Source organism: Acomys minous (assembly GCF_964271855.1).
Source record: "Acomys minous genome assembly, chromosome: 16".
NCBI classification, from domain to species: domain Eukaryota; kingdom Metazoa; phylum Chordata; class Mammalia; order Rodentia; family Muridae; genus Acomys; species Acomys minous.
Window position 1 is genome coordinate 7,058,945 of NC_140498.1, and position 23,810 is coordinate 7,082,754.

Here is a 23,810-nt window from a genome sequence, read left to right on the forward strand (position 1 = left end):
AAGTGAGCTGTTGTAGCCTATTGCTGACACAGCCCATTAGCATCCATCTCATTTCCACCTTTTGGCATGGGCTGCCCGAACCCTCTGGACTCGAAGCTACCAACCACCTCATTTACTCTTTTTGTTGCCCCTGCTGGCCTCCTTCTCATTTCTTGATTCCTAAAGGATCTACATGAACAAAAGACATCAGTTTTCTTTTTGTTACCCACAACCCTCCCTGCCCCCCCCCCCCCCAAACACTTGAAAAAACGTCTTCCTGATCTCAGAATCCAAGCCCTCAGATTCACCTCCACCTCTCTCCTGGAGGGACAGCTAAACTATTAGTAAAGGGCTTGTGCAGATACATTGCCATTCACTCAGTGATTCACATAGGGCTTTTTTTGGTTTTATAGGGTCTCTCTGTGTAGCCTTGGCTGTCCTGGACTCACTTTGTAGACCAGGCTGGCCTCGAACTCACAGTGATCCACCTGCCTCTGCCTCCCGAGTGCTGGGATTAAAGGCATGCGCTACCAGGCCCAGCTCACATAGTTTTTAAAAACGAAGAGGAGTCAGTTCTCGATGACATAATAGGAAATGCTCTGAAGGACACCTCTACGTAAGCAGGGGGACAAGACCCAGAGTGAGGAAAGATGTGTTGCTTAGCAGCCTTGCTGCTGTGGGAAAGCATCTGACAGAAGCTACCTCAGGGGAGGAGGCTTGTTTTGGCTCATGGTTTCACGAGGTATCGGTCCATCGTGGGGAGAAGGCATGGCTGGCAGCAGGGACTGTGCTGCGACTTGCTCACATGTCAGAGGATCAGAATGCAGAGAGCTCAGGCTGGAACTGTGGCTGGCCTGTAACTCTCCAGTGTGTATCCCTGGTGGCCTGGGCCCACTGGTACATCCACCATCCTGTGACTGAGAGGTCCCACAGCATCCCGGAACAGCGCCACCAGCTGGGGCCAACTATTCACAGCATGTACTAACAGTTGTGAGGAAAATAGCTAGTAAAATGAATGCTCACGTGCCAGAATGAGATATGGCTAGAATTTTAATAGAAGGTGCATAAGAATCTGGGCAGCATCGTGGCATCTGAAGGCCGAGGGATGTTCCATCATACAGAAACACAACATTCTCTTAGCCCATTGATGCTTGAATTGTTTCTGCCTCCTGGGTCTTCTACGGAGGCTGCTAGTCACACTGGTGACCACGCATTTGTTCTGATCCTTGCTTGCCCGTGTACCTGGGAGTGGAGTGGTAGCTTCCGTTAGCCTTTAAGCTGCTGCCTAACTTTGCCACCGTGAAGGACTGTTTTAAGTTTCCAATAAGAATGCCCTTCTAGGGCTGCGGAGATGGCTCAGCCATTATAAGGCTGGGCTCACAGCCAAAAATATGAGAATGCCCTTCTGCACAATGCTAAACTAATGTCTGTCTTCTACGTAAATAAACGTTAAATAGAGCCATCCAAGTGGGTGTGAGGCGTGATGGCTCCTCGTCTGGGTGGCTGATTGGGGTTCCTTGGTCACCAGTGAGCAGGGGTGCCTTTTTATGAGCTGCCTGGCCTTTGTTGTACACTGCAACTGTGTGTGAACACTTTTCTCTGTTGAGTATCTGCCATCTTGCTTTTAAAATGGGGTGAATAGACTTATCAAGAAAACAGTAGTTTGGGGGAAATGAATGCATTGCTCAATCCTCTGTTGACATGGTTTCGAAGCAGTCTGCCTTTTCCCCCTCTCTTGTGATTCCACCTCACCTTTAAAGTGTAGACAGTGGGCTCACTTTTCAAAGTAGCACACAGCTTACTAATTTTCCAAATTTTGTCATCTCTTAATTCTAAGCCATATGACCACTTCAAGATTAAACATGTTTTGAAGTCAGCATGTTCCACAGCTATATTAATAAAATATCTTTTTAAGTATTTGGCTCTGTCACTTCAGAAGACACGGATGGGAGGTTTTCAGTGCAACATTTTTTTTTTCCTTTCCAGAAAAAGTTGCCTTTGACGACTCTGGCTCAGTGCTTGACGGAGGGGTCTGCGATCCTGGGAGATGACACGCTTCTCGGGTAAGGTGATCCCGTGTGTGTGCTTGTCCCCATCTGTAACAGGGGGACCAAGACTCCTCACAGAGCACCAGGTGACGGGACTCTAGCACTCAAGCATGGCTCTGGCAAGCTTCGCTTTTCTCACTCCCTCTGCCTCGAGGAAGCCCACTAGCTTACATTTCAAAGCTACACACCAAAGTCTGTTCTCCTATTCGGCCCCTCCCTCCTCCTGTGGCTGACTGCCAAGGTCCAGCTATCAAAAGCCCCTTTGGCTCACCTAATTAACATGCTCAATTAAAATTAAACACCTCATTCCAACACAAGTTTTCCCCCTTTATTTTTATAAACCTCCATTTTCCCATAGGCCACACCTGCCTCCTCTGTCTAGAGGCAGGCCATTGGTCCTCCAGGACAAACATCCCTTCTCCCCTCCCTTGTTTCCTTCCCCTTCTCCCTAGTCCTCTGCCTCCTCTTTGTCTCTTACTCCCTGGCCTCTGTCCGTCTGGGGCAAATAAATCACCTTTGTTCTGGGAACTTGGTCTTGGGGGTCCTGAGCCAATACCGATGCTTTCCCAGGCTCATCTAGTTCTGGGTGGGAAAGGAGATGGTACCATGAAAAAAATCAAACCCCTCAGCCAAAGCGCTGTTGTCAGTGCCGTGAGGCTACGTCCCCGTGGGGAAGGGAACGTACGTCTGGTAAGGGACAGGGAGACCTCCAGGCTCAAGTGAAGCAAAGAGTTGCCGTCCATCAGATGCCAGAACATATGGCGTTCCCAGCAAGACAAGACAGGCTGATTTGGAGGAGAATTCACAGAGTATCCAACACTCAGCCACCAATTCGTCACTCCAAGGAACAGGAATAACAGGACAACATGGAAGAAAGTGCAAAATAACAACTAGAGTGCAACAGTGTAAGGAACCAAAAACAAAGTGCTTAACAAAGGAAGGTAAATCATGTGGGCAGACCTGAATAAACAAAAACCAAACCCAGAACTCTTTAAAGTAGGAAGTGTACGGCTAGTCAGTCTTTGCTGAGCTATAGTGCAGACTCCGCACCAGTGGAGAGCTGAAGAATTGGAAAGAGGACACGATGAGGTACGAGCCGAAGGTGTGCACCCTGTTACACCGGGAGGCACGGGCACTGCGCAGGCGCCTTGTCTGTCTAGAGGGAATCCCCAGGAGGAAAGGGAAGAAGGGAGGTTTGCAGTTGACGCTTCTCAGCTACAGATGAGAAGACAAACGAGTCTCTAAAACGAAGGAGCATGAACAATTCTGTGATCTCTAGAAAAATATTCATGATTTAAAGTCAGCCAAAGGAAAAAGATGACCGCCTCTATCAGCATTAAAGCAACAGCAGACCATCTGAGCTAAATAAATGCCAGGGAATGGTAGAGGATGTGTTCAGGTACCGAGTAAGATTTCAAGGAAACTGGACTTCTATGCTGAATGAAGCCATTATCTAAGAATAAAGGGAATTTTTTTTTCCAGGCATAGAGTTAATACTTGCAGAGTAAACTTGGAGGTTTGCATACTGAACAGGCTGAGGTTTGATGAGACGGACAGGAAAACTGCGAAGTGTGAGTAACTCGGAAGAACTTGAAGTCTCAGTGTTGTAAGGGAGGAAAAGATTTGTTTTCCCCCTCGTCTTCCTAAGCACCTGGGCCAGGCCCTGTGATTAAGATCAACAGCTGAGGGCTGGAGAGATGGCTCAGAGGTTAAGAACACTGGCTGCTCTTCCAGAGGTCCTGAGTTCAATTCCCAGCAACCACATGGTGGCTCACGACCATCTATAATGTGATCTAATGACCTCTGCTGGCCTGCAGGTGTACATGGAGACAGAATACTGTGTGCATAATAATAAATAAATCTTAAAAAAAAAAAAGATCATCAGCTGACTAGGAGAGCAGACACTTTTCCCCAGCATGTGTAAGGCATGCACGTGGAGTAGTTAGTTTAGCAGTGAGTACCCGGGTGGAAGGACGTGGGCTTGTGCAGCATCCTGACAAAAGAGTAGCAGTGTGAGAAGCGATGACAGGACAAAGGAGGGGAGTTTCTTGGGTGGCAGATTGAGGGAAGGGAAATATGGGGAGCGAACAGAAGGCAGGAGTAGATGGCAAAAATTACCACATGGGTTCCCGAGGTTCTGTCTTGGGGTCTGGAGGCATCTGGTGAGTAATTTCTGTTCTTCTAGGTAGGAAGAGGAGGTGGGATTTAGGTGTGGTGGGAGAAAGACCTCACTTTTGATTTTTTTTTAATTTGCCTTCATCTCAAAATAATTCTTATGCCAAAGTGGTATGATCTGGGAGGCTTATTGCACTGTTCTTTAGTGTAAACAAAATACAAGCATTAAATTAATAAAGCAACAGTTTAAGAATTACTAATTTGGTGGGTAAGAAAATAAGCCTGGTAAAACTCAACCATTGGTAACAACAGGAGGCACTGGGGAGGGAGCACTGTTTTCAGATCTTCTATTATTTGAAATGGAGGTAGGATATATTACCTTTACATTTGTAGTGTGTGTGTGTGTGTGTGTGTGTGTGTGTGTGTGTGTTAGACAAGCAAAGAGAATTTGAAGCCACGTGTGGTGGTTCACACCTGAAATCTCAGCGCTCACCAGGCTGAGGCAGGAGGATTGATGCAAGTTAGAGGACAGTCTGAGGTACCTCATGATTTCCAGACCTGCCTGGGTCACACAGCTTGAGACCATAAGAGATCTGTGATGCCTTCAAGGGGACATCCTTGGAAAGAACTGTCGATGCACACGTGGGCAGGAATAGAAACAGACAAGAGACGGAAAGTAAAACCTGTCCGCAGAGGAGACGGTAGATCAGAAGCAGTGGATGAAGGAACTGTGGTTAGATGGAAAATGTCCCACGCAGGCTCATGTGTTCGAACATTTGTTCCCTGCATCTGGTGGCTTCTGGTTTGTGAACCTTTGGGAGGGAGGGTCTAGCTAAAGGAAGAGACACGCTCCAGGGCGTGCCTTGAGCGTTGTAGCAGGCCCTGCTCTTGTCTGGTCTCTGTCTCCCCGGTTGTGCTGAGATATGAACAAGCAGCAACTGGTGCTGCTTCTGCCTGAGAGCCCTGAGCTGCCTGCTTGTCCCACCAGGACGTGGACCCTTTCCAGCCCCAAGCCAGAAGGAACCCTTCCTCCATGAAGGTGCTTCACACGAGTACTTGATCAAAGCACTGAGGAAAATAGCTAACAGAGAAGGCGGTGGCACTCACTGTGTGTGTCCTCAGTCATCACAGATGGAGATGGCACAGAGTACGCTGTATAAATAGAGAACATCGTAGGCATGCAAGCATGAACTCTGCACAGTGACGCCGTGGCGTTTATAGGGAGGCAGGCTGGCTACCTGTTGCTCTTGTTTCCTTCCAGAATCCCTATAGCCATAACACAGCCATTTTTGTTTTCCTTTGTGATGTAAAATAAACCCCGCAATGTTGGCAAGGAAAAAGAAAAAGACACCGGTGCCATAATTTTGTGAGCTTTCAGCCGTAGCGGTAACCAAGAACAGGCTGGACACAGCTCAGTATGTGGCACGCTTGCCTAACACACATGGTGACGTTTCTGATTTGATCCTCAACACTGTAAAGACAACGGTAACAAGTAAGGAACTTACGGGGTACATCCCAGTATAACTACCACCCCCCCCTTCGGCCCCCAACACCAGCAGTCGATACTCCAAGGTTTGACATACAGCAGGGAATTCTCTTATGCTCAAGAGCAATGGCACCACGGCCTCTGCAATCATGGGTCTTGAGGTGGAATGGGTTATTAAAATAATAAATGGGGATTTCAAGTCTTCCAGGTACCCAGGAATCCAGAGCTTTCACAGTTCACACCTGCAGGAGATTTCCCATCCTCATCCCCTCTTGCCCCCGTACAGCTCTCCATGGGGGATAAGCAGAAATACTTTTGAAATACTGAACTCTGGTCACAGCACGTACAGCAGTACCAGTCACCAAAGAGGAGAACCCGGGATTCCTGGACATAGCCCTCAGCCCCATAGCTCTAGGCTTTATTCCTCCTGGGAAGAAAGTAGAAAGACGTATCTTTTCCTGGAGAAGCTGAGAGAGTCCAAGGAAAGACCTAAGAAAGGCTGTGAGGATGTTAGAGGCAGAGAGTGCCCCTGGCTCAGGCAGAGCATTCAGTGGGCATGCTCACAGCCGCCTCGCCTGCCTCCCATGCCATCCCCACCCTCAAACAGAGCAGGCCCTGGATTTCCCCTGCAAGCATCTGAAGAAAGTCTTGCCTTAGTCCACGCAGGAGAGAAATGCAATTTGAACGACTTCGAGCTGGGGTGGACAGGGAAGGCTTGGTGAACTGTTGGGTATGGTTTTAAAGGGAAGCCATGAAATCAGGAAGATATTGGTACGAGATGTTTCTTAGCAGGCAGGAACATTCAGAAATCCACAGCAAATTGGAAGAAATGAAAACAAATGACTGCAGATGCAGAATTCTCAGTGGAAGATGATTTGGGGGAAATCATCCAGAAAGCCAAGCACGAAGACAAAGACCCAGCACATAGACAGACTTGGAAAGTTACAGGACCAGCTCCGGAAGTCATGCTTAAATAGCAGGGGTTGTAAGAAAGAGAGGAAGAAATTGTAATGATAATAAAAAGGAATAATTGGAAAGCATTTTCCAGATGGAAGAGCTTGAGTTCCTAACTGAAAGGGCCTGCTGAGCTCCTAGAACAGTGGGGAAAAACAACAACAACAACAACAACAACATAAATCTGAAACTGAGGTAGAGCAGAAACTGCACATCCTCCTGGAAATAAGCATTGTACCATCGTGAAGAACCTGAATCATGATACCTCCAGACCCACCAAAAGCAACAAAGGATGCCAGCAAGTTAAAACAGCCTTCAAAACAGAAAGAGACTGTTCAACATGGTACCCAAGGCCCAGCCCATGGGGGTGTGGAGAAGAACGTGAGGACTGGCCCTAACCCGTGACTTCACTTCCTGAGGAGGGTGAACAAAAGCGAGGTAGATGCAGGGTGAAAGACACAGGGCAGGGCTGTGGCAAACCCCAGTAATGTTGGAGGAAGACTCCAGGAAAACAGCTGTGGCCCAGGGATAAAAGGAATACACTCCGGGGTGGCACATGTGCAGGGGAAACGAGTTCAAGAAGGCGTGGTGCATACACATCAAGTGTTTGGTGCTGAGCCAGTTGGAAAAGTCACCAGTGTTTGGGGCTCAGTCAGGCACACACAGAAAGCAAGAAAACTGAGCTGTGTGGTTCATTCCTAGGGAAAGCAAGTGCAGAGCCTGGTGCTCAGGACACACTGACTGCTGCTTAAGTCCAGAACAGGCAGAGTAGACCTTCTCTCTAATGCTCGAGACCGAAGTTTGTACAGTTAGGAATTTTTATGGTTTTAGAATAGACACAAAGATAAAAACCACAAGCTGGGAGTTCACATTTACAATAAACGACAGGAAGAGAATCAGAGCCCTCCAGATACAGGAATATGTAAAGAATTGCAAATACGTTCTAATAACTAGATCCCGGTTCAGAAGGAGCCCAGGGTGTGAGGAGTACTCCAGGGATCGCCTGAAAGAGATGGCATATAGACTCGGCAGCTTGACAGGAAGCAAGGCTTGCCTGCTGAGTCGTCGGGGTTATAGATCAGTGGAGACTCTCAAACATGCCAGAAGAGGCCGCGCACACGCATGTGTATGTATGCAGGTGTAGAATATGTATATAGGCCACAGCAGTGCATATGTGGTCACTAAAAACTTTTGATCATGGGAATGCTTAATACACGGACGTAGACATGTTTATGAAAAAAAGAACTCTACATGACAGAGTGATGAATTGTGCATAAGCAGACACGGAGAGGCCCTAAAAATAGCCACATGTGAAAAGCAAGTGGAGCCAAGGCAGCCCAGTGGTAGGTCTGCACTGGGCATGTGTCAGTCCCTGAGGTCAGTCCTACGCTGGGAGAAAGGCAGTTTGTGCAAGATAAGTCACATGTAGAACCAAGAGGTGGAAATATGTTTAGCCAATGGCAGTATCAGGTGCTGTGTGAGCGTATTACACTAGAGGAAGCAGTCTATAAGCTGGGAATACGTTGCGTCTGCTTGTACTTTCATTGACATTCAGAACTTACCTGAGTTTCAGTGAGCATTGTACTGTGTAAGGAAGACAGTCCTTAGACAGTAAAATGTATATACATTTTTTTTTACTAGTCTCTCTTCTTAGAAAGTGGGCTAACTTTGTCTTGATTGTGACATCTGTCATTCGGTCAGCACTGAGCAACTTGTGCGGTGACCCTCCGGCTTTTTTCATTTGGCCTAACTACTCACCATCTAGTGAGTAGGTTTTCATCACTTAGGAGTAAGTATTTCCTCCTGGTGAGGCCCTATCAGAATTGAGTTCTGGGTGGTTTGTTTGAGGGTGTGGTGGGTTAGTGGCTCCATCTTAGCTGGTCTCTCCAGGGATCCCAGAGGAGAGCGCAAAACAGCTGAATCCCTGTGCTGGAGGACTTGGCTTGTGTGAGTCTGTTTTCTCCACATCTCTCATGGTTCTCGTGCGCCCCTGCTGTCCCTGGCACTCAGTACTGTTTGGGACAGGTGATAACTTCACACGTGGAGATGATGGGAACAGCTTGGTCACTGGTAGCCATAGGAACAAACTGGTTTATTGACACTGACTTGGGGACATTTATCAAGCCAGGAGTGATGGAGTGTGACTCCGCACAGTGTGGTGGTCCAGGATGTTCAGGATGCCTTTCCCTCATTGCTTGCAGGAAGATGCTGAAGCTCTGTGGAGAGACGGAGGACAAGCTAGCTCAGGAGCTGATCCACTTTGAGCTGCAAGTGGAGAGGGATGTGATCGAGCCCCTGTTCCTGCTAGCAGAGGTGAGACACTGGATGAGGCTGGGCCCCGGACAGAACCATTCCCTCTAATTCCAGCCTTCCATGGTTTCCTTCCCTCTCCCCAGTCACTGACCTTGTTCGCATCAGGGAGTGTCATGACCACACCATGGTCAAGATTCCAAGTATGGTAGAGCTCTCAGCCTCTTCCCCTCCCCCACTGACTTCTCTGTTCACCTTTGGATGGACAAACATACAGAGCCAGCAGCATCACCTCCGTCTCTAACTCAAGCCCCTACTTTCATCACTCCAGTGCCTCCCAGCATCCTCTTCCCTGTCCATCTCCAGTCTTCAGCGGCTAGTGGCATACATGGCAGCTTCTTCCTGAGGAGTCTAGGGAACTGATGCTAGAGCATCTTAATGCCTCCTGGTTCACGTCCTTTTCTTCCTGGATTTCACAAGATTCTAAATTACACTATTTTATTAAAAAGCTATCTGAATGTCTGTGTGGCAGTTGTCCTAATCCCCAGCTTGTGCAGCTTTATCCAGTGAGACAAGAGGCGGCTGGGGTCATTTTGGGCCTTCCACTGTGGATCCCTCAGTTGCTTTTGTTTTTGTTTTTGTTTTTGGTTTTTTGAGACAGGATTTCTCTATGTAGTCTTGACTGTCCTAGACTCACTTTGTAGACCAGGCAGGCCTTGAACTCACAGCAATCTGCCTGCCTCTGCCTCTGCTAGGATTAAAGGCGTGCGCCACCAACCGACCGGTGGATCCCTCAGTTGTATTTCACTCGCCATACAAAAGCTAACACTGCTCTGGGTGGGAGACCCCGGCAATGGTGGAACCTTCTGTGGCTGTGATGTGTGGTGGCCCCTAGCCTTCTTCGCCCATGACATACACGGAGCAAGGTTATTAGTGCAACTTGGGGCTGACTCAAATTTAGTACTCAGTTAACTTCTGCTCATTTAAATTTAAAAGTACATCATCCCACAAGACTAGATGTTTTCGAAGCTTTGCAATATTGCCCAGTTCACCTCTGGTTTCATCTCTAGATCACCTTCAGTGTGTCCCAGTCTCTCCGTAGTCTTTCTGAGACAAAAACTATGAATAAATAATTACTTATGTACCTAAAGATGATCAAAGAGTAAACTGACATGGTGCTTTGACATCTCAGCATAGAGCAGCTGTTAGCCCTGGCATCCCACCCTGTGGATAGAAGCAATAAACCATTGCCCTCAATTCCTATCTTCCCCTAGCCAGGAACACTCATAAGAGACACCTGCTCCTCACAGGTGCCTGGAGCTCTGGCCAAAGCCAGAAACAACCCCAGAAGTTAGGGGGACCCAGCAGCAAATCCCAGACCCCTTGCTGAGACTTGAGCAGCCCTTTGACACCCCAGCCCTGCCCCAGGCTCTGCGGATGCTGACGATGCATCTTGTGGATGCATCTTGCCGTTGGGAGCCAGTGCACTCGGCACATCCCTCAGCCTGGCTTAGCCAAGTGGGTGGAAAGTGCCTCACGGAGCACTAGGTTTTTCTCACATTTTCCCCTTGTGTAAAAAAAAAAAAACCCACAACCCCAAGATGATTTTAGTTCAATTCATAGCCAATTTTCCTTTTTAATTCTCACATCCTGCCCTACTTTTGCTGGGCCCAGAACCAAAATCCTGCACTGGAATCTTCAAGGAAGTCATTTTTAGAAAGGAAAATATAAAAAGAGCATCCACACACAACCAATATGGAAGACGTCCTTACGGAGAGAGCTCCACGGAGGCCGAGTTATTCACTGCTGACTGTGGGAAATCTTGCGTTATTTTTATAAATATGCTAACATGCCTCCTTTGTTTCTATAAATATAAACTGTACGTCCTGGAGGCACCCGTTAGCATCTCAGCTCTGCTAAGGCCATGGCTTCTCTGAGCTCAGCTGCTCATTTGAGATAGGTGTTATAGCTGTTCTTTGACTTGCCGGCACCTAATTGGTGGCGCGCTCTTCTTTTGTCCTGCCTTTCACCCTTGTTTCCATGGGGACACAGACACAGAAGTCCTTAGGTCTTCTTCCCCTTCCCTCCCACACCTTGTTATTTTTGTTTGTTTGTTTGTTTGTTTCTGGTTTGGCTAAGGTCAGGAGTGTGGCCATGCCCAGGCAAGCAGAGATACACAGAAGTGGTCCTAGGTGATAAGGGGCCTGCAGATTGTCTAGGGAAGAGAAGACGGCTGCAGCTCAGGGAAGGAGTTGAGTGTTTCATCTGCTGCTGGTCAAGGGTACAAAGTTCCATTCATGTAAGATGAGTACCGTCTAGCAATGCAGCAGGCAGTGTGGGGTGACTACGCTGTATTGTATCCCAGGAATTCGGGCGACAACGAATCTCAGGTGGGTTTTCACTCACACACACACATACACATGCACACGCACACGCACACACACACATACTCAGGGGCAGGGGAGGCAGGAAAACAGTAGCTGTACAAGATAATTGCAGTTAGCTTGACACCAAGTTGTACGCGGCGTGCACCATGATTTCCTGTTCATTGCCGATTAGACTCAAGACAGTGACGGAACAGAGAAGGGTTTGCTCTGAAAACAGGGACCAGGAGACTGCGAGCAAACTTACAGGTGACCTTGAGCAAACTTACAGGTGACCGCCAACGGCTCTTCAACCGTTCTTTGAGAGCCTCGCTCTCTAAATGTTAACTCCGCCCTTGGCTCTGACTGTGTTTCCCCCTCTTCTGGAACCACAGGTGGAAATCCCAAATATTCAAAAGCAGAGGAAACACTTAGCAAAGCTGGTGCTCGACATGGATTCCTCACGGACCAGGTAGAGTTTCTTTGTTTTCCTCTCAGCCTCGTCGGCAGGACCATGATATTTGGGGTGTGGGGTGTGGGGGCGGGTTTGTGTATGTGTCGGGGGGGGGTGGATTCTCACTCATTAAGTTTTTCTTAATACCTTGTGTGCACCAGGCACCTGAGATAACAGCAATGACCAGAAACATGGCTTCCCTGGCCTCCTGGAGGCTTCAGTTGAGTTTGAAGGTAGACTCTGCTGAAGGGAACAATTTTAGACAGCCATGCCTTTAAGAAAAAAAGAAAGGCACCACTGGGTATAGTTTGGAAAGGAAAGATGGAGGAAGAGGCGTCAGTATCAGTTGGAGAAAACCAGAAGAATGTGTTTTGAGTAGATGCTACTTGGTCTGAGTGTTGTACAGCCAGAAGGAGGCAACGAGGAAAAGATGTGGGGCAACCTGTCTGAGCAGAAGCCCCAAGGTGCTGTGTTTGGGGTACAGGAAGAAGGTACCTGACTTAGGAAAGAGTGGGCATGAGAACCAGGGGACAGGAGAGAGAAATGATGTGTGTGCGACGAGGAGAGCATCTCTAACGCTGCACGTGTGTCAGCTACTGCAGTGGATGATGTCTGTCGTCTGAGGGTCCCTGCTGTGGCCGTCCTATGAAGGTCCTTCAAGGCTGTTCTGGACTCTGGGCCTACAAACGATCTGCAGTTTCAGCAGGCCAACACCAGAGGCCCTGATGTTGCCTGGGGCTGTTACATGTGGACGTAGTACATATTTGTCTTTTATCCTTAAAGTGCTCTCTGTGTGGGCATACGTGTGTGTGTGTGTGTGTGTGTGTGTGTGTGTGTGTGTGTGTGCGCGCGCGCGCGCGCATTTACAAATGTAATTGGAAGGAAAAAGTCACACACATCGATGTGGAAGGAACTACTTGTTTCTACTATAAGTCTTTTGTCATCTTAGTTTGCTTTTCATGAAATAAGCAAAACCAGAAAGCTTGGGGCAGAGAGATTTAGGATTAGGAACCTGCTTTAGGGCACAGAAGTCAGGAAACAAGATCCAGGTATGCTGTCTTTGTAAGCCTGTGGCCTTGGCTGAGTCACTGCTTAGAATGTATTTCCTAACCTATGCACAGGGGGTGACAGCCATTGTCATCTGGAGGTATCATGAGCATCAAGTAAGGAAACATGTGCCCTTATGCTTCCCAAGTGCTTTCCAACACCAAGGCCTGTGCTATAAAATGCCATTGTCCTGGGGGTCAGGGAGGGAGAGACTACAGTTGGATGGCTAGAAAGTGCACAGGTCAGATCAGCAGGGAAGTTTCTTTAGTTGAGACACATACCAAACCCCAGGCCCCACGAATGACTTTTTCAAAATAGGTATTAGAAAGACAATGTCATGGCCTGGCTTGAAGTTGGAAGCAAATGCCTTTCGCTACAAGTGATCAGGTGGGCTTGAAAGCAAAAGACTGGAAACAGGTTCAGTATCGTTGATGTTTCTCTCCTGTTGGCTGTGGAAGGCTGTGAGCCGCACCTCCCTTCATGGGAGACTGCGGGGAGTGGTTAGAATAAAAACCGTCCCCCGTGCAGCCCGGCATTTGAATACCTAGTCGTCAGTCGGTTGGTGGCACTGCGTAGGGAGGTAACGGAACCTTTGGGTGATGGAGCCTGGCTGCAGGAGGCGAATCACTGAGGGTGGGCTTGGAGTTTACCGCCCCTCCCCGCTTCTGGTTTGCTTTCTGCATGTGGTCGGAGACGTGGCTTCTCAGCTTCCTGTTCAGTGCCATGCCTCCCCAGAATTATGGACTCTCCCTTGGGAGCTGTAAGCCGAAACAGTCGCTTCCGTTCAGAAGTCACTTTTGATGATATTTTATCAAGCAGCCAAAAGTAATTAGTATGCAAGGGCAGGGACATAATGCCGATATGACTATGGTTCCCTCCGTGTCCTGTACTCAGAAGCAGAGAGCAGGGTGCAGGCGGAGTTTGGGCTTGCTGTTACCATGGTGCCTCGATACTGCACACAAGGCCATCCCATGGCACAAGTATTTGGGTGTCAGCTTCGAGTCATGGAAGTTGATTGGAGTCCTGCTGACTGCTCTTTGCTGTCATGTGTGTTGACCAGCATGTCCCTGGGTTTGGAGTTTTGTTTTGTTGTTGTTGTTGTTTTCTTTAAACCCTGGCTATTCACCCTGAGGTCTTCTTTGCTTCTATAAGGAATGTGCAGACTCACTGCACAGAGTGGAATGTTAGTGTGGAAGCACGTCACTGTTATCTCGCTGAGTTTTGTTTAGGCTTTTTAGGAGGGCGGGGGTAAGTCGGCATGTCATGGCTGAGGCTAGCCTTGCTTAGTGATATAAAGCAATGTGTACATTCCGAAAGCCAGAGGAAGAGTCAGTGGGGCCTCTCATCCATGATGAGTGCAGTCTCACACCTCAGAGCATCCTGTGATGGATTCGAATCTGCTGAGGAAATCTGTAATTCCCCCTTTCCAGTCTCTGTGCTAGCAGATTTCAGCTTGGACCCTGTAGCCGTCATTTTCTCATCCACTGCCAGCGACACCTGGCAGAAAGATCTTAACGGGGGAGGGTACTTTGGTTCACAGTTCAGGGAATACAGCCTACCATGATGGGAAGGTGTCTTGGCTGGAACAGCTGGCAGCTGACGGGGTAGGAGTTTGAGGCAGCTGGGCAGGTCACATTCTAGTCAGGAGGCAGAGCTTGGCTAGACGGAAGGCCCAATAAATTTTTATCCCTGCCTTTACAGTCACATTTCTGCCAGCTTAGCCCCATGTCCAGAGGGTTCCACAACTTCCCAAAATGGCACCACCAGCTGGGGACCAACTGTACAAACAGGAGCCTGCAGAGGACATTTTACCTTCAAGCCACAGCAAACAAACCTGCTGTCACATTTGTATTTTAGACAAAAAAAAAAAAAAAAAAAAAAAAATGGCCCTTATAGACTATCCTCTTTTAAATGCAATCTATCTTCTTTATCTCATTGGTGGCTTTCTGTCACCCACTTTGTGTTGTGAGTTAGGGCATAGAAGGTCTCTTGGCAGGTCTTGTAGGTACCTCAGGCCCCTCTCAATCTCAGCTGGCTTTTCTTCATGACTCTTTCCTTCAGTGAGAGGGCTGGCCCGAACCCTCAAGCCACCCACTCTCCAGTCAGCTCAGGTGATGGTCTGTAGGATGAGGCGACATCCTCAGCAAACGTGCTTGCCCTTCAGCCCTTGCTTTTGAGTAGCTGCATGCAGCCGGCCTCATTTGCCATGTATGACTTTGCTGAAAGCCACATCAAGCAGCCAGCCAACCGCTGCTTCCTGCCTTTTTCCCTTCAAGCTGCACACTTAGTCAGCGAGGAGCAGCTGTCGGGATACAGCCGTGAAATTCACACTGAATTCCAGAGTGATATTGAATAGCAGGGCTCACAAACTACCCCCATGAGGGAGCTGGTTCTCAGAATTCCCACCAAGCCTGCACTGTTTCTCCAGTCAGACTCAGCTGCCTTCCTTAGGTCCCTACGCGGGCAGGTGATGACCTGCGTCTGGCCTTCAAAGCTTTCATCAGTCTGTCTGCTGCCCATGAGCGATACCGTACCTCACTGCTTCCACATGGAGCCCGCTATGAAGTCGTTTTCATCTGTCCTCACTCAGCACATCTTGATCAATGCGCTTCCATGACCCGATCTTTGAATTTCAGTACAACGCTAGCAAATCTGTCAGATCCATCTTACTTATTCAGTGTTTAATGAGGGTTGAATCGAACGCATGCATTTGTCACTGGTTAAGCAATTCTGTCCTGTCTGTTTCAAGTCAATGAAATACATCTAAGTGTACTGAGAGAAAACTGATGTGAGCATTGAAGTCTGAACTGTAGTCCTGTGATAGAGTAATAAGCCCCCTTAACCACTCAGCCATCTCTTCGGGCTCCCGCCCCCTGCCCTGCGCCCCCACCCACCCACATACACATATACACACATACACATTGTAAAGCGTCTATTAACTGGTTCTTAGGTATCTTGGCCAAATGGTGGATTATATCTTGACCCTGTAATCAACACAGAGCTGTATTTGCTGTCTCATATATATTACGATGCCCCTTATTTTATGTGACCCAAATCCCTCAGTACTTTAATGCTTTTATTTAAATAGTTGCTTCTGGATGGTTCCAGTCAACCCACAAATGGATCATTTGCATAGAGCACGCCTCTAAAGGAAGAGTCATTCAGAGATTCCTGCTGGGCTCCTCTGACTGCTTTAGCTTAGAGAAATCGTTTAAAATACTCGCTTTTCGGATTTCTCTAAATTCTTATCTTGGAGTCAGTGTGGTTCCCAGGGCTGTGTCTTCCCGGCTGCCTCTAGCCAGCTCAAGGTCTGAGAGCCTCTGTACAATGGTTTCCCATGTTGCATTCTGAAAGGCTGAGATGCCTTCTTTCACTTTGTGACTTTCTGCTATTAAATGCCCCCCCCCCGAATCCTACAGCCCCACATTCTTGTGCTTTTCTGCAAATAACAAGAGAAAGAGAAGCCCAGCAGAGCTACCAGTTAGCTTGCTGCTGATTAGATTTTAACTCAGGGCTAAGGCAGTGGAGGATGCTGTCTTGGCATTTGTATCCCTCAATTGTCAGGCTGCAAATGTGATCTAGGGATTCAGGGAAGGTCCTTGTTTGGTCTGTGCTGATATTGTATTTAAAAGAAGCTGTTTCATCTTGTCACAGTTCATCAGTGGACCTCCCGGGAAGATGTCTCCATTCTCTTTGTCAGCTGAAATACCTGGCAACCCATGACCACACTCCTACCTGGGCTCCTCAGATCATCTTGGGCAAAGCAGCCAGCCACCCCCCCACCTGTTTCCCCAACCCTTCATCTTCCCGATTTCCCAGACTGCGGTCTGCCTTGGCTTCCATTTGTCATCCTGGCTGCCCTGCTGTGCTTCTCACAGGCTAGAAATAGCTGTCTCTCCTGGCGAAGATAAAAGAGCCAGTGGGCGAGTTAACATAATGGACTGTTCGTTCCTGTCTTTTCTCCTACCTCTGGTCCCTGGGAGCTGGGAAGGTCTCAGACTTAGCACAAGAGGAACCCTGGTGAGCCCTTTCTTCTTGCAGGGCCATTCTGTTCCTTCTCTCTTCCCCAGAGGGAAGTGTCCACACTTCTCCCTCTGTTTCCTCAGTGTTTTCCTCGAGAGGCCAGGGTTCTCCCTGCAATGGTAAGTTTTTATGGAAATACAAATGTGTTAACTAAATGTTGATCTGATGCTGTTCCAGGCTTTACCAGTGCAGGTTTTTACCTTCGGATTGGCTTTTAATTCTATTAGTGTTTCCTTTAATCCTATTTATTAGTGTTTCCTTTTCCTCCTCACATCCGTTGTTGGCTTCAGCCACGTGGGTGCATTTGAAGCCGAGGAGCCTATGGGGAACTTAAATGAAGGGCAGAGACCACACTGAAAGGCAGTGTTGCTAATTTTGAAACATGGAATACATTGGTATTACTTTGGTGAGCCTGATTAAGTTTGTCTTAGCAAAAACTGAATGGGATGGTTGGTATGTTAGTTTGATTTGAGCGTGCTGCATCATGTGCTTATATCAGCCAGTCAGGCCGTGCTTCATAAATGTCAACAATTATGACTCGTCACTGAAAAGGGGACAGCAACGGTGACTGCCATTTGGCTTTAGCACGTAGAAAGTCATAGAGGACATGATGGCAGACTGTAGGATGCTGGTCCTGTGGGTAGGGTCGCCTGCTCCTCAGCTTCACTGGGTTCTACTGTGGGAAGGCGAGCTTCTCTCCTACAGTGGCACTGGTATCTCCTGGTCACTCCTCCTGGCTAGCAGCTTGAGGCCAGGTATTTCCTCATCACTCCGCCATACCCCCGGGGCTCCATCATCTGTCTCACACACATTGTCTTTCTCTCCTGTTTTCCCGTCAGGTGGCAGCAGACTTCCAAGTCTTCAGGGCTTTCCAGCAGCCTTCAGCCTGCGGGTGCCAAAGCTGATGCCCTCAGGGAGGAGATGGAGGAGGCTGCCAACAGAGTGGAGATTTGCCGGGTACCAGATTCCCCTGCTCTGCTCTCCTGGGATGGGCTGAAGAGTTTTTAGGGATTGTCAGTATTGTTCAGCTTTCTTAAACCCCTGCCAGTGGTGCTCTAGTCAATCAAAATGTCCCCATTAGTGAGTCCATGATGAGCTCAGACTCAGGGCTGTGAGGGTGACCAGAAGAGGGAGGCACGGACTGTCATGGGAGACCTGATGCTGTAAGCAAAGGTGACTTGGCCTTCACTTTTGTGGGGCACTTTAGGACAACTGAGTTCCAAAGAAGACACTGTAGGCCCCAGGGTCAGGTGGGAATTGAGACTGAGCCTCAAGTCCTGTGGTAATAAATGTTTTCTCTTGTTTCCCTTTTAATACTACCAGAGTTACGGTCTCTACCATCTACCATCTATCTTTTGGGTGGCACTTAAACTGTTAGCTGTGGAGATCAGCAAAGAAAACATTTCCCTTTTTGAGAGAGAGAGAGAGAGAGAGAGAGAGAGAGAGAGAGAGAGAGAGAGAGAGAGAGAGACAGGGAAGGGCTAATTCTAAGAACGGGGATCCTACACCTGTGGGGTGATGTCACTCACTGCACACATTACTGTTCTGTTCCTATCTACTATTCCCCCCAACACACACACACACACACACACACACACACACACACACACACACACACACAGTGTAACACATAATGAGTCATATGTCATTCCTAATGCTGCTGTATATACTACCTCTCTTCACAAGCCTTTGTGTCAGTTTGGGTCCCTAAGAAAGCTAAACCTGTGTAAACTATATTTAGATCCAAATATTAGAAAACTTGCTTCTACAAATACATTGTGTTCCTACTGTGTGTAAGCTCTCTGTGTGTGTGTGTGTGTGTGTACACGAGCGTGTGTACATATGTGCATGCACACACGGGGTATCACGCAGGGCTTGTCATGCTAGACAAGCAGTTTGCCACTAAGCTGTATCCTCAGCCTTCCCATGCAGTTTTAAAGAAGCTGACGCTTTGCTCACAAGATGTCTGTTCTTTGTGGCTTTCTTGCCTTGTCTATTGACTTTTATAGCCAGCTGTGCAGATGCCATTGACCTTGTGTTCACACGACGTTCAGAATTTCTCTCTGAGATTAGAAACATTGAGGGATTTTTAAAAATGACTCCTCTGTCTCTCAGGCTGCCATTCTGTGAAAACCAAGCAGAGAAATACAAATGCTTCAGATCCCAGAGTCACTGAGGCCGGCTGGCCATTTGGCAAATCCCAAGCCAGTGTGGCATTTCTGAAGAACACTTCTCTCTCCTGCTCATTGCGCCTTACAATAGATATACCTTATCTATTGTATATCCACTTATCCAATTCAGAATCTTTTTTTTTTTTGAGGGTTGGGGGTTATAACAGTCTTTGTTTACATCTTTTACCAAATGTCATAAGGATAGGTTAAATTTAGAAAATCCCTCCTACAAGTCAAGGCCATACACATAATTAAGTTTAATGTGTATGATTATGTATTATTTTTAATTCATAATAATCATTCTTTTTGCTTTTTCTGATTTTTTTGAAGCTATCATTGTATCATGTGTCCCTTCCTCTTTCTCCCTCCAGTCTTTCCCATATATATATATCCCCCAACACGTAAATATACTGTGCTTGGTTTCTATAATGCTACCTGTATGCCTGTTTTCAGGGCTGACCATTCAGTACTAGATAACTAATGGGTGTGCTCTTCCCTGGTGAAGATTATTGCTCCCAGACTCAGCTTTCCTCAGTTGCCTCCAGTTCTTTGCGTAGGCCTGAGGCCAGTGGGCTTTCCCTCCCCCACGTTGGCCTATCTGTTGGTGGTGTCCTTGTTCTGCTCACATGTGGGCAGCCATGTTGATGAGACTTCGTGGGTATAGCTTCTGTTATTACTAGGAGACACAGTCTGACGGAAGACTTCCTCATCCTTTGGCTCATACAGTCTTTCTTCTCCTTCTTCCCCAGGGCTCCCCTGAGTCTTAGCGTGACATATCTTGGCCTCAGATAAAATTCAGTAACTAAGGATGCCATGTACCAGTGGATTAAAAAGGGGGAAGTAGGGCTGGAGAGACAGCTCAGAGGTTAAGAGCACTGGCTGCTCTTCCAGAGGTCCTGAGTTCAATTCCCAGCAGCCACGTGGTGGCTCAGAACCATCTAGATTGTAACCTGATGCCCTCTTCTGGCCTGCAGATGTACATGTAGACCACTGTATAAATAATAAATAAATAAATCTTTTTTTAAAAGGCGGGGGGAGGTAATGGGCAGGGCAGATCACTCGGTTGTGGTCACAAGGATGAGAATTTGGATCTCTAGGATTGGCATGAGAGGTAAGGCCTAACGGTGTGTGCTCGCAACCCTGCCTCTGGCGTGGAGTACAGAGACAGGTCCTTGAAGCTAGTTGGCCAGCCAACCCAACAAGACCATTTCCTTAAGAGACACCATCTCCTAAGAAAATGAGACAGCAGTCAAGGAACGACCCTGACTGTGAGCCTACTTATATATGTACACACATATGCATCATACAAACAGCACATGACACGTACACACACATGAGGGGTCAAATGTCTATGTAGGATCAAAAGTGCGACGGCAAAAATAGAAGAAGCAACTCCAGCGTGGAATTGTTCTTAGTCAAGAACAGAATCTGCCTTACAGGGGAACTGAGTCGGTGATATAAAGATGCTTGAGAACTTCTTACAGAATGTTAGGGAAAGATACGAAAAGGAATGGGTCTGGAGAAATTATGATACGTGTTGAAGATCAACAGTGGAAAGCCGTGTGTAAAGAGTGGGAAATTCTGAAAAACAAATCGGGGATGCTTAGATAAAATTAGCCTATGGCAAACCTCTCTTCTCTCTCTCTCTCTCTCTCTCTCTCTCTCTCTCTCTCTCTCTCTCTCTCTGTTTCTCTCTCTCTCAAAGCTCTTGAAAAATAATATTTTTTGCCTTTTTAAACCTTTAAAATAACTTTTAAAGCAGTAAAACGTTTAATTCTCTTTTGAGAGGACCTTTAGTGCCACAGCAAAATGAAACAGAGGGTAAAGGTTGTTCCCTGCCCCTGTTTATAACCACCTGCACAGTCAGCAAACCACAGCACTTCCCATTGGTGCTCACTTCTAGCTTGCACTTTGGGGATGGGGACAAACGTGTGACGTGTGCCTGACATTTTCTTAGCCCGAATCCTGGCAGCTGCCCATCTTCTTGCTGCCTCTGTCATTTTGCTGGTTTTAGAACTCATATAGCTGCTGTCTTGGAGCAGGCCTCCATCTTTCACTTGGTACTAGGCATTTAGGTTTCCCTCAGGCCGTCTTATGGTTTAGAAGCTTGTGTTTAAAAATGCAAGTAGTGGCCGGGCATGGTGGCGCACGCCTTTAGTCCCAGCATTCGGGAGGCAGAGGCAGGTGGATCGCTGTGAGTTCTACAGAGTGAGTCCAGGACAGCCAAGGCTAACACAGAGAGACCCTGTCTTGAAAAACATAATAATAATAATAATAATAATAATAATAATAATAATAATAATAATAGTAATAATAAATAAAAATGCAAGTAGTGTGCATTTTCTTGATGTAGCACAGATCACCTGTCCCTGTAGCCCCCAGAAGCGTGCTCCTTGCTGCCAAACTGTTGGCAGTTATGGATACAGGTGATTTGTTTGTGTGTGGATGCGTTTTCACTTTATTCTGGAATGTTACATTCCCAACTGAAGCAAGGAGCATTCCTGTGGCTCCTGAGGAGCCTGAGGTTTTTGGCCTTTCCAAAGGGATGTGATCATATACTGCTCATATGTTTTCTTATAACATATGAAACTTCATATAACATACGAAGTTCCTATATAACAGTAATGTTAGAATCGTTTCATGTGCTTGCTTACCACCTGTGTTCATTTTTTTAAAGGAAGAATCTATTCAGATCTTTTGCCCATTTTGAATTCTTAGTTAAAAATGAGTAAGTAACACACTCAATTTAAAAGAAAAAAATCTGTTTTTTACGTAATTTTTATAGTTAATGATAATTTCTTCTACATGTAATAGCTGCATACAAACAGTTATAAGGTTATCCTTGGTTTCATAATGATGAACGGGAAACATTAGAATCCTGTGATTGGACGCAGGCTTTCATGTTGATGTTTTGTTGAAGTGGTGTGGGTAAAATAACGCTGGGGATATAACCGTGAGAGCCAAAGAAAGCACATGTCTTCCTAGAGCTGGTATTTCCCCATCTGTCCTCATTTGATATTAATCAAAACATACTGCTGCCTCTTTAGCTTTCCAAAGACAGAGATGGGATTGTACGCATTCAGCACTCCCTCCGTGTACCATAAAGAAGGAAAACTCCCCTCGGGAGGGCCAGAGTGTGGTGGGACACTCAGAGCTTTGGAACTGGGACTGTGTCCTTGCTCTGTGGGAGGCATGCTCAGCTCAGGTAGCAGGCTGCTTCTAGGGGACGAAGACGCACTGTCCCCTGCTAGAGAAAAACAGGTGCACCCCTGCCCTCGGTTTCCACTGGTGCGGGCATCTGGTTCATCGGTTGGTTCCCTGGCAAACTGGAGTCGTTCCCTGTAAGCCCTGTGCTTCCCAGAGGCCTTTGTGGCTGTGGTCTTCCCAGCTGCCTCTTCACAAAGTAGGTGTGAAGCCTACAAGCAGCACAGAACCGGCATAAAAGGCCCTAGGGTTTGATTGGGTTATTTAGAAATATGCCTGTTGCCAGTTTCTCATTTCATTCCACTGCGGTCTGAACGAAGACGTTGAAAGGCTTTTCTTCTCTTCTGTCTGTTGAGTGTGTCTGATGGTCCAGAATGAGGTCCCTCTGGGTCTAGACTGCATGTGAGCTTGTGGACGGTGAGCATCTGCTGGGGTTGAGGATGTTGTCCCCCTGGGCCACTGGTGATGCTGCTGAGCTCACCTGTGTTTGTGCTGACTTCCGACCTGCTGTTACAGTTTCTACTGCGGTGGTGTTTCCCTCTGGTGTCCTGTGAGTTATCAGTGAGTGCAGTTTGGTGTTCTGTGTTTACTGAAGATTATGACGTCTTCTTGAGTATTGATTCCTCCCTAATGGAGTTCCTACCCACCCCTCCCTCCCCAATAACTTTCTTTACTCCAGAGTGTGCTTTATCTAGAATGACAACAGTGCAGCAATCCTCACGTTCTTTTGGTTAGCCTTGCCGCAGTGTATCTTTTTACACCCCTTTTCTTCTTTTGAGGAGAATAGTGAGGCAAGATCTCATCCTGCATGTCACAGCTTCAGCGTCTTCACGCCCTTCCTCTGCCTCCAGAGTGCCAGGGTTGTAAGCAGGAGTCCCCGTGCCTCTCCCCTCCCTTTGTGTTTAATCTATATGTGCATTTCCGTTTAAAGTAGGTTTCTTCTGTGTTTGAGACCCAGTAGGCTCAGTGGTTAAGAGTGTTTATCACTCTTGCCAGTGACCCAGGCTTGGCCCCTAGCACCCCATTGGCAGCTCACAATCATCTATACCCCAGGATCAAGGGATCAGATGCCCTCTTCTGACCTCCTGGGATACCCCACATACAAGTGCATACATGGCAGCCAAAACAGTCATACACATAGAACAAAAATACTACAGAGGCTTCTAGCCTGCAGATAGTTGGTTGGGCTTTGCTCTGTGCTGATGTTCTGACAGTCTCTGTCTTTCCAGTGGTAGACTTAGAGCATTGCTTTTCAGAGGGATTACCGATGGTGCAGGCTGATAGCCACCTGTGTTTCTTATTTCTATATGTTGCTCCTGCCCCTCTTCCATAATTCTTTCATTTATAATTTTATTTTATTTATTTATTTATTTAGGTTTTTCGAGACAAGGTCGCTCTGTGTTAGCCTTGGCTGCCCTAGACTCACTTTGTAGACCAGGCTGGCCTTGAACTCATAGCTCTCTGCCTGCCTCTGCCTCCCAAGTGCTGGGATTAAAGGCGTGCTCCACCACGCCTAGCTCATTTGTAATTTTAATTGAGCATTTTATCTGCTTCTCATCCTCTCCTTTAAAATAACACCCTCCCATTTTTACTTTTTTTTTTTAGTGGCTTCTCTAGAACTTACAACCTACAGCTGGTTCAAGTCCGCTCTCAAGTAATATAGTAGTCTTTCCTAAGTAGCAAAAGTGTCCTCTTGTCGGTGTGTGTATTTCTTTA

General features: G+C 47.2%; 1 protein-coding gene across 5 annotated transcripts in view; it reads left to right on the forward strand.

Moving 5' to 3' along the window:
• ARHGAP44 (Rho GTPase activating protein 44) overlaps nucleotides 1-23,810 on the forward strand; it is a 157,361-nt gene that overhangs the window by 90,830 nt on the left and 42,721 nt on the right. For all 5 annotated transcript variants that reach the window (XM_084762833.1, XM_084762836.1, XM_084762834.1 and 2 more), the window contains exons 4-7: nucleotides 1,966-2,042; nucleotides 8,784-8,895; nucleotides 11,591-11,667; nucleotides 17,559-17,676. In XM_084762833.1, coding sequence (XP_084618959.1) covers nucleotides 1,966-2,042; nucleotides 8,784-8,895; nucleotides 11,591-11,667; nucleotides 17,559-17,676 — 384 coding nt within the window. The remainder of the gene's footprint in view (nucleotides 1-1,965; nucleotides 2,043-8,783; nucleotides 8,896-11,590; nucleotides 11,668-17,558; nucleotides 17,677-23,810) is intronic.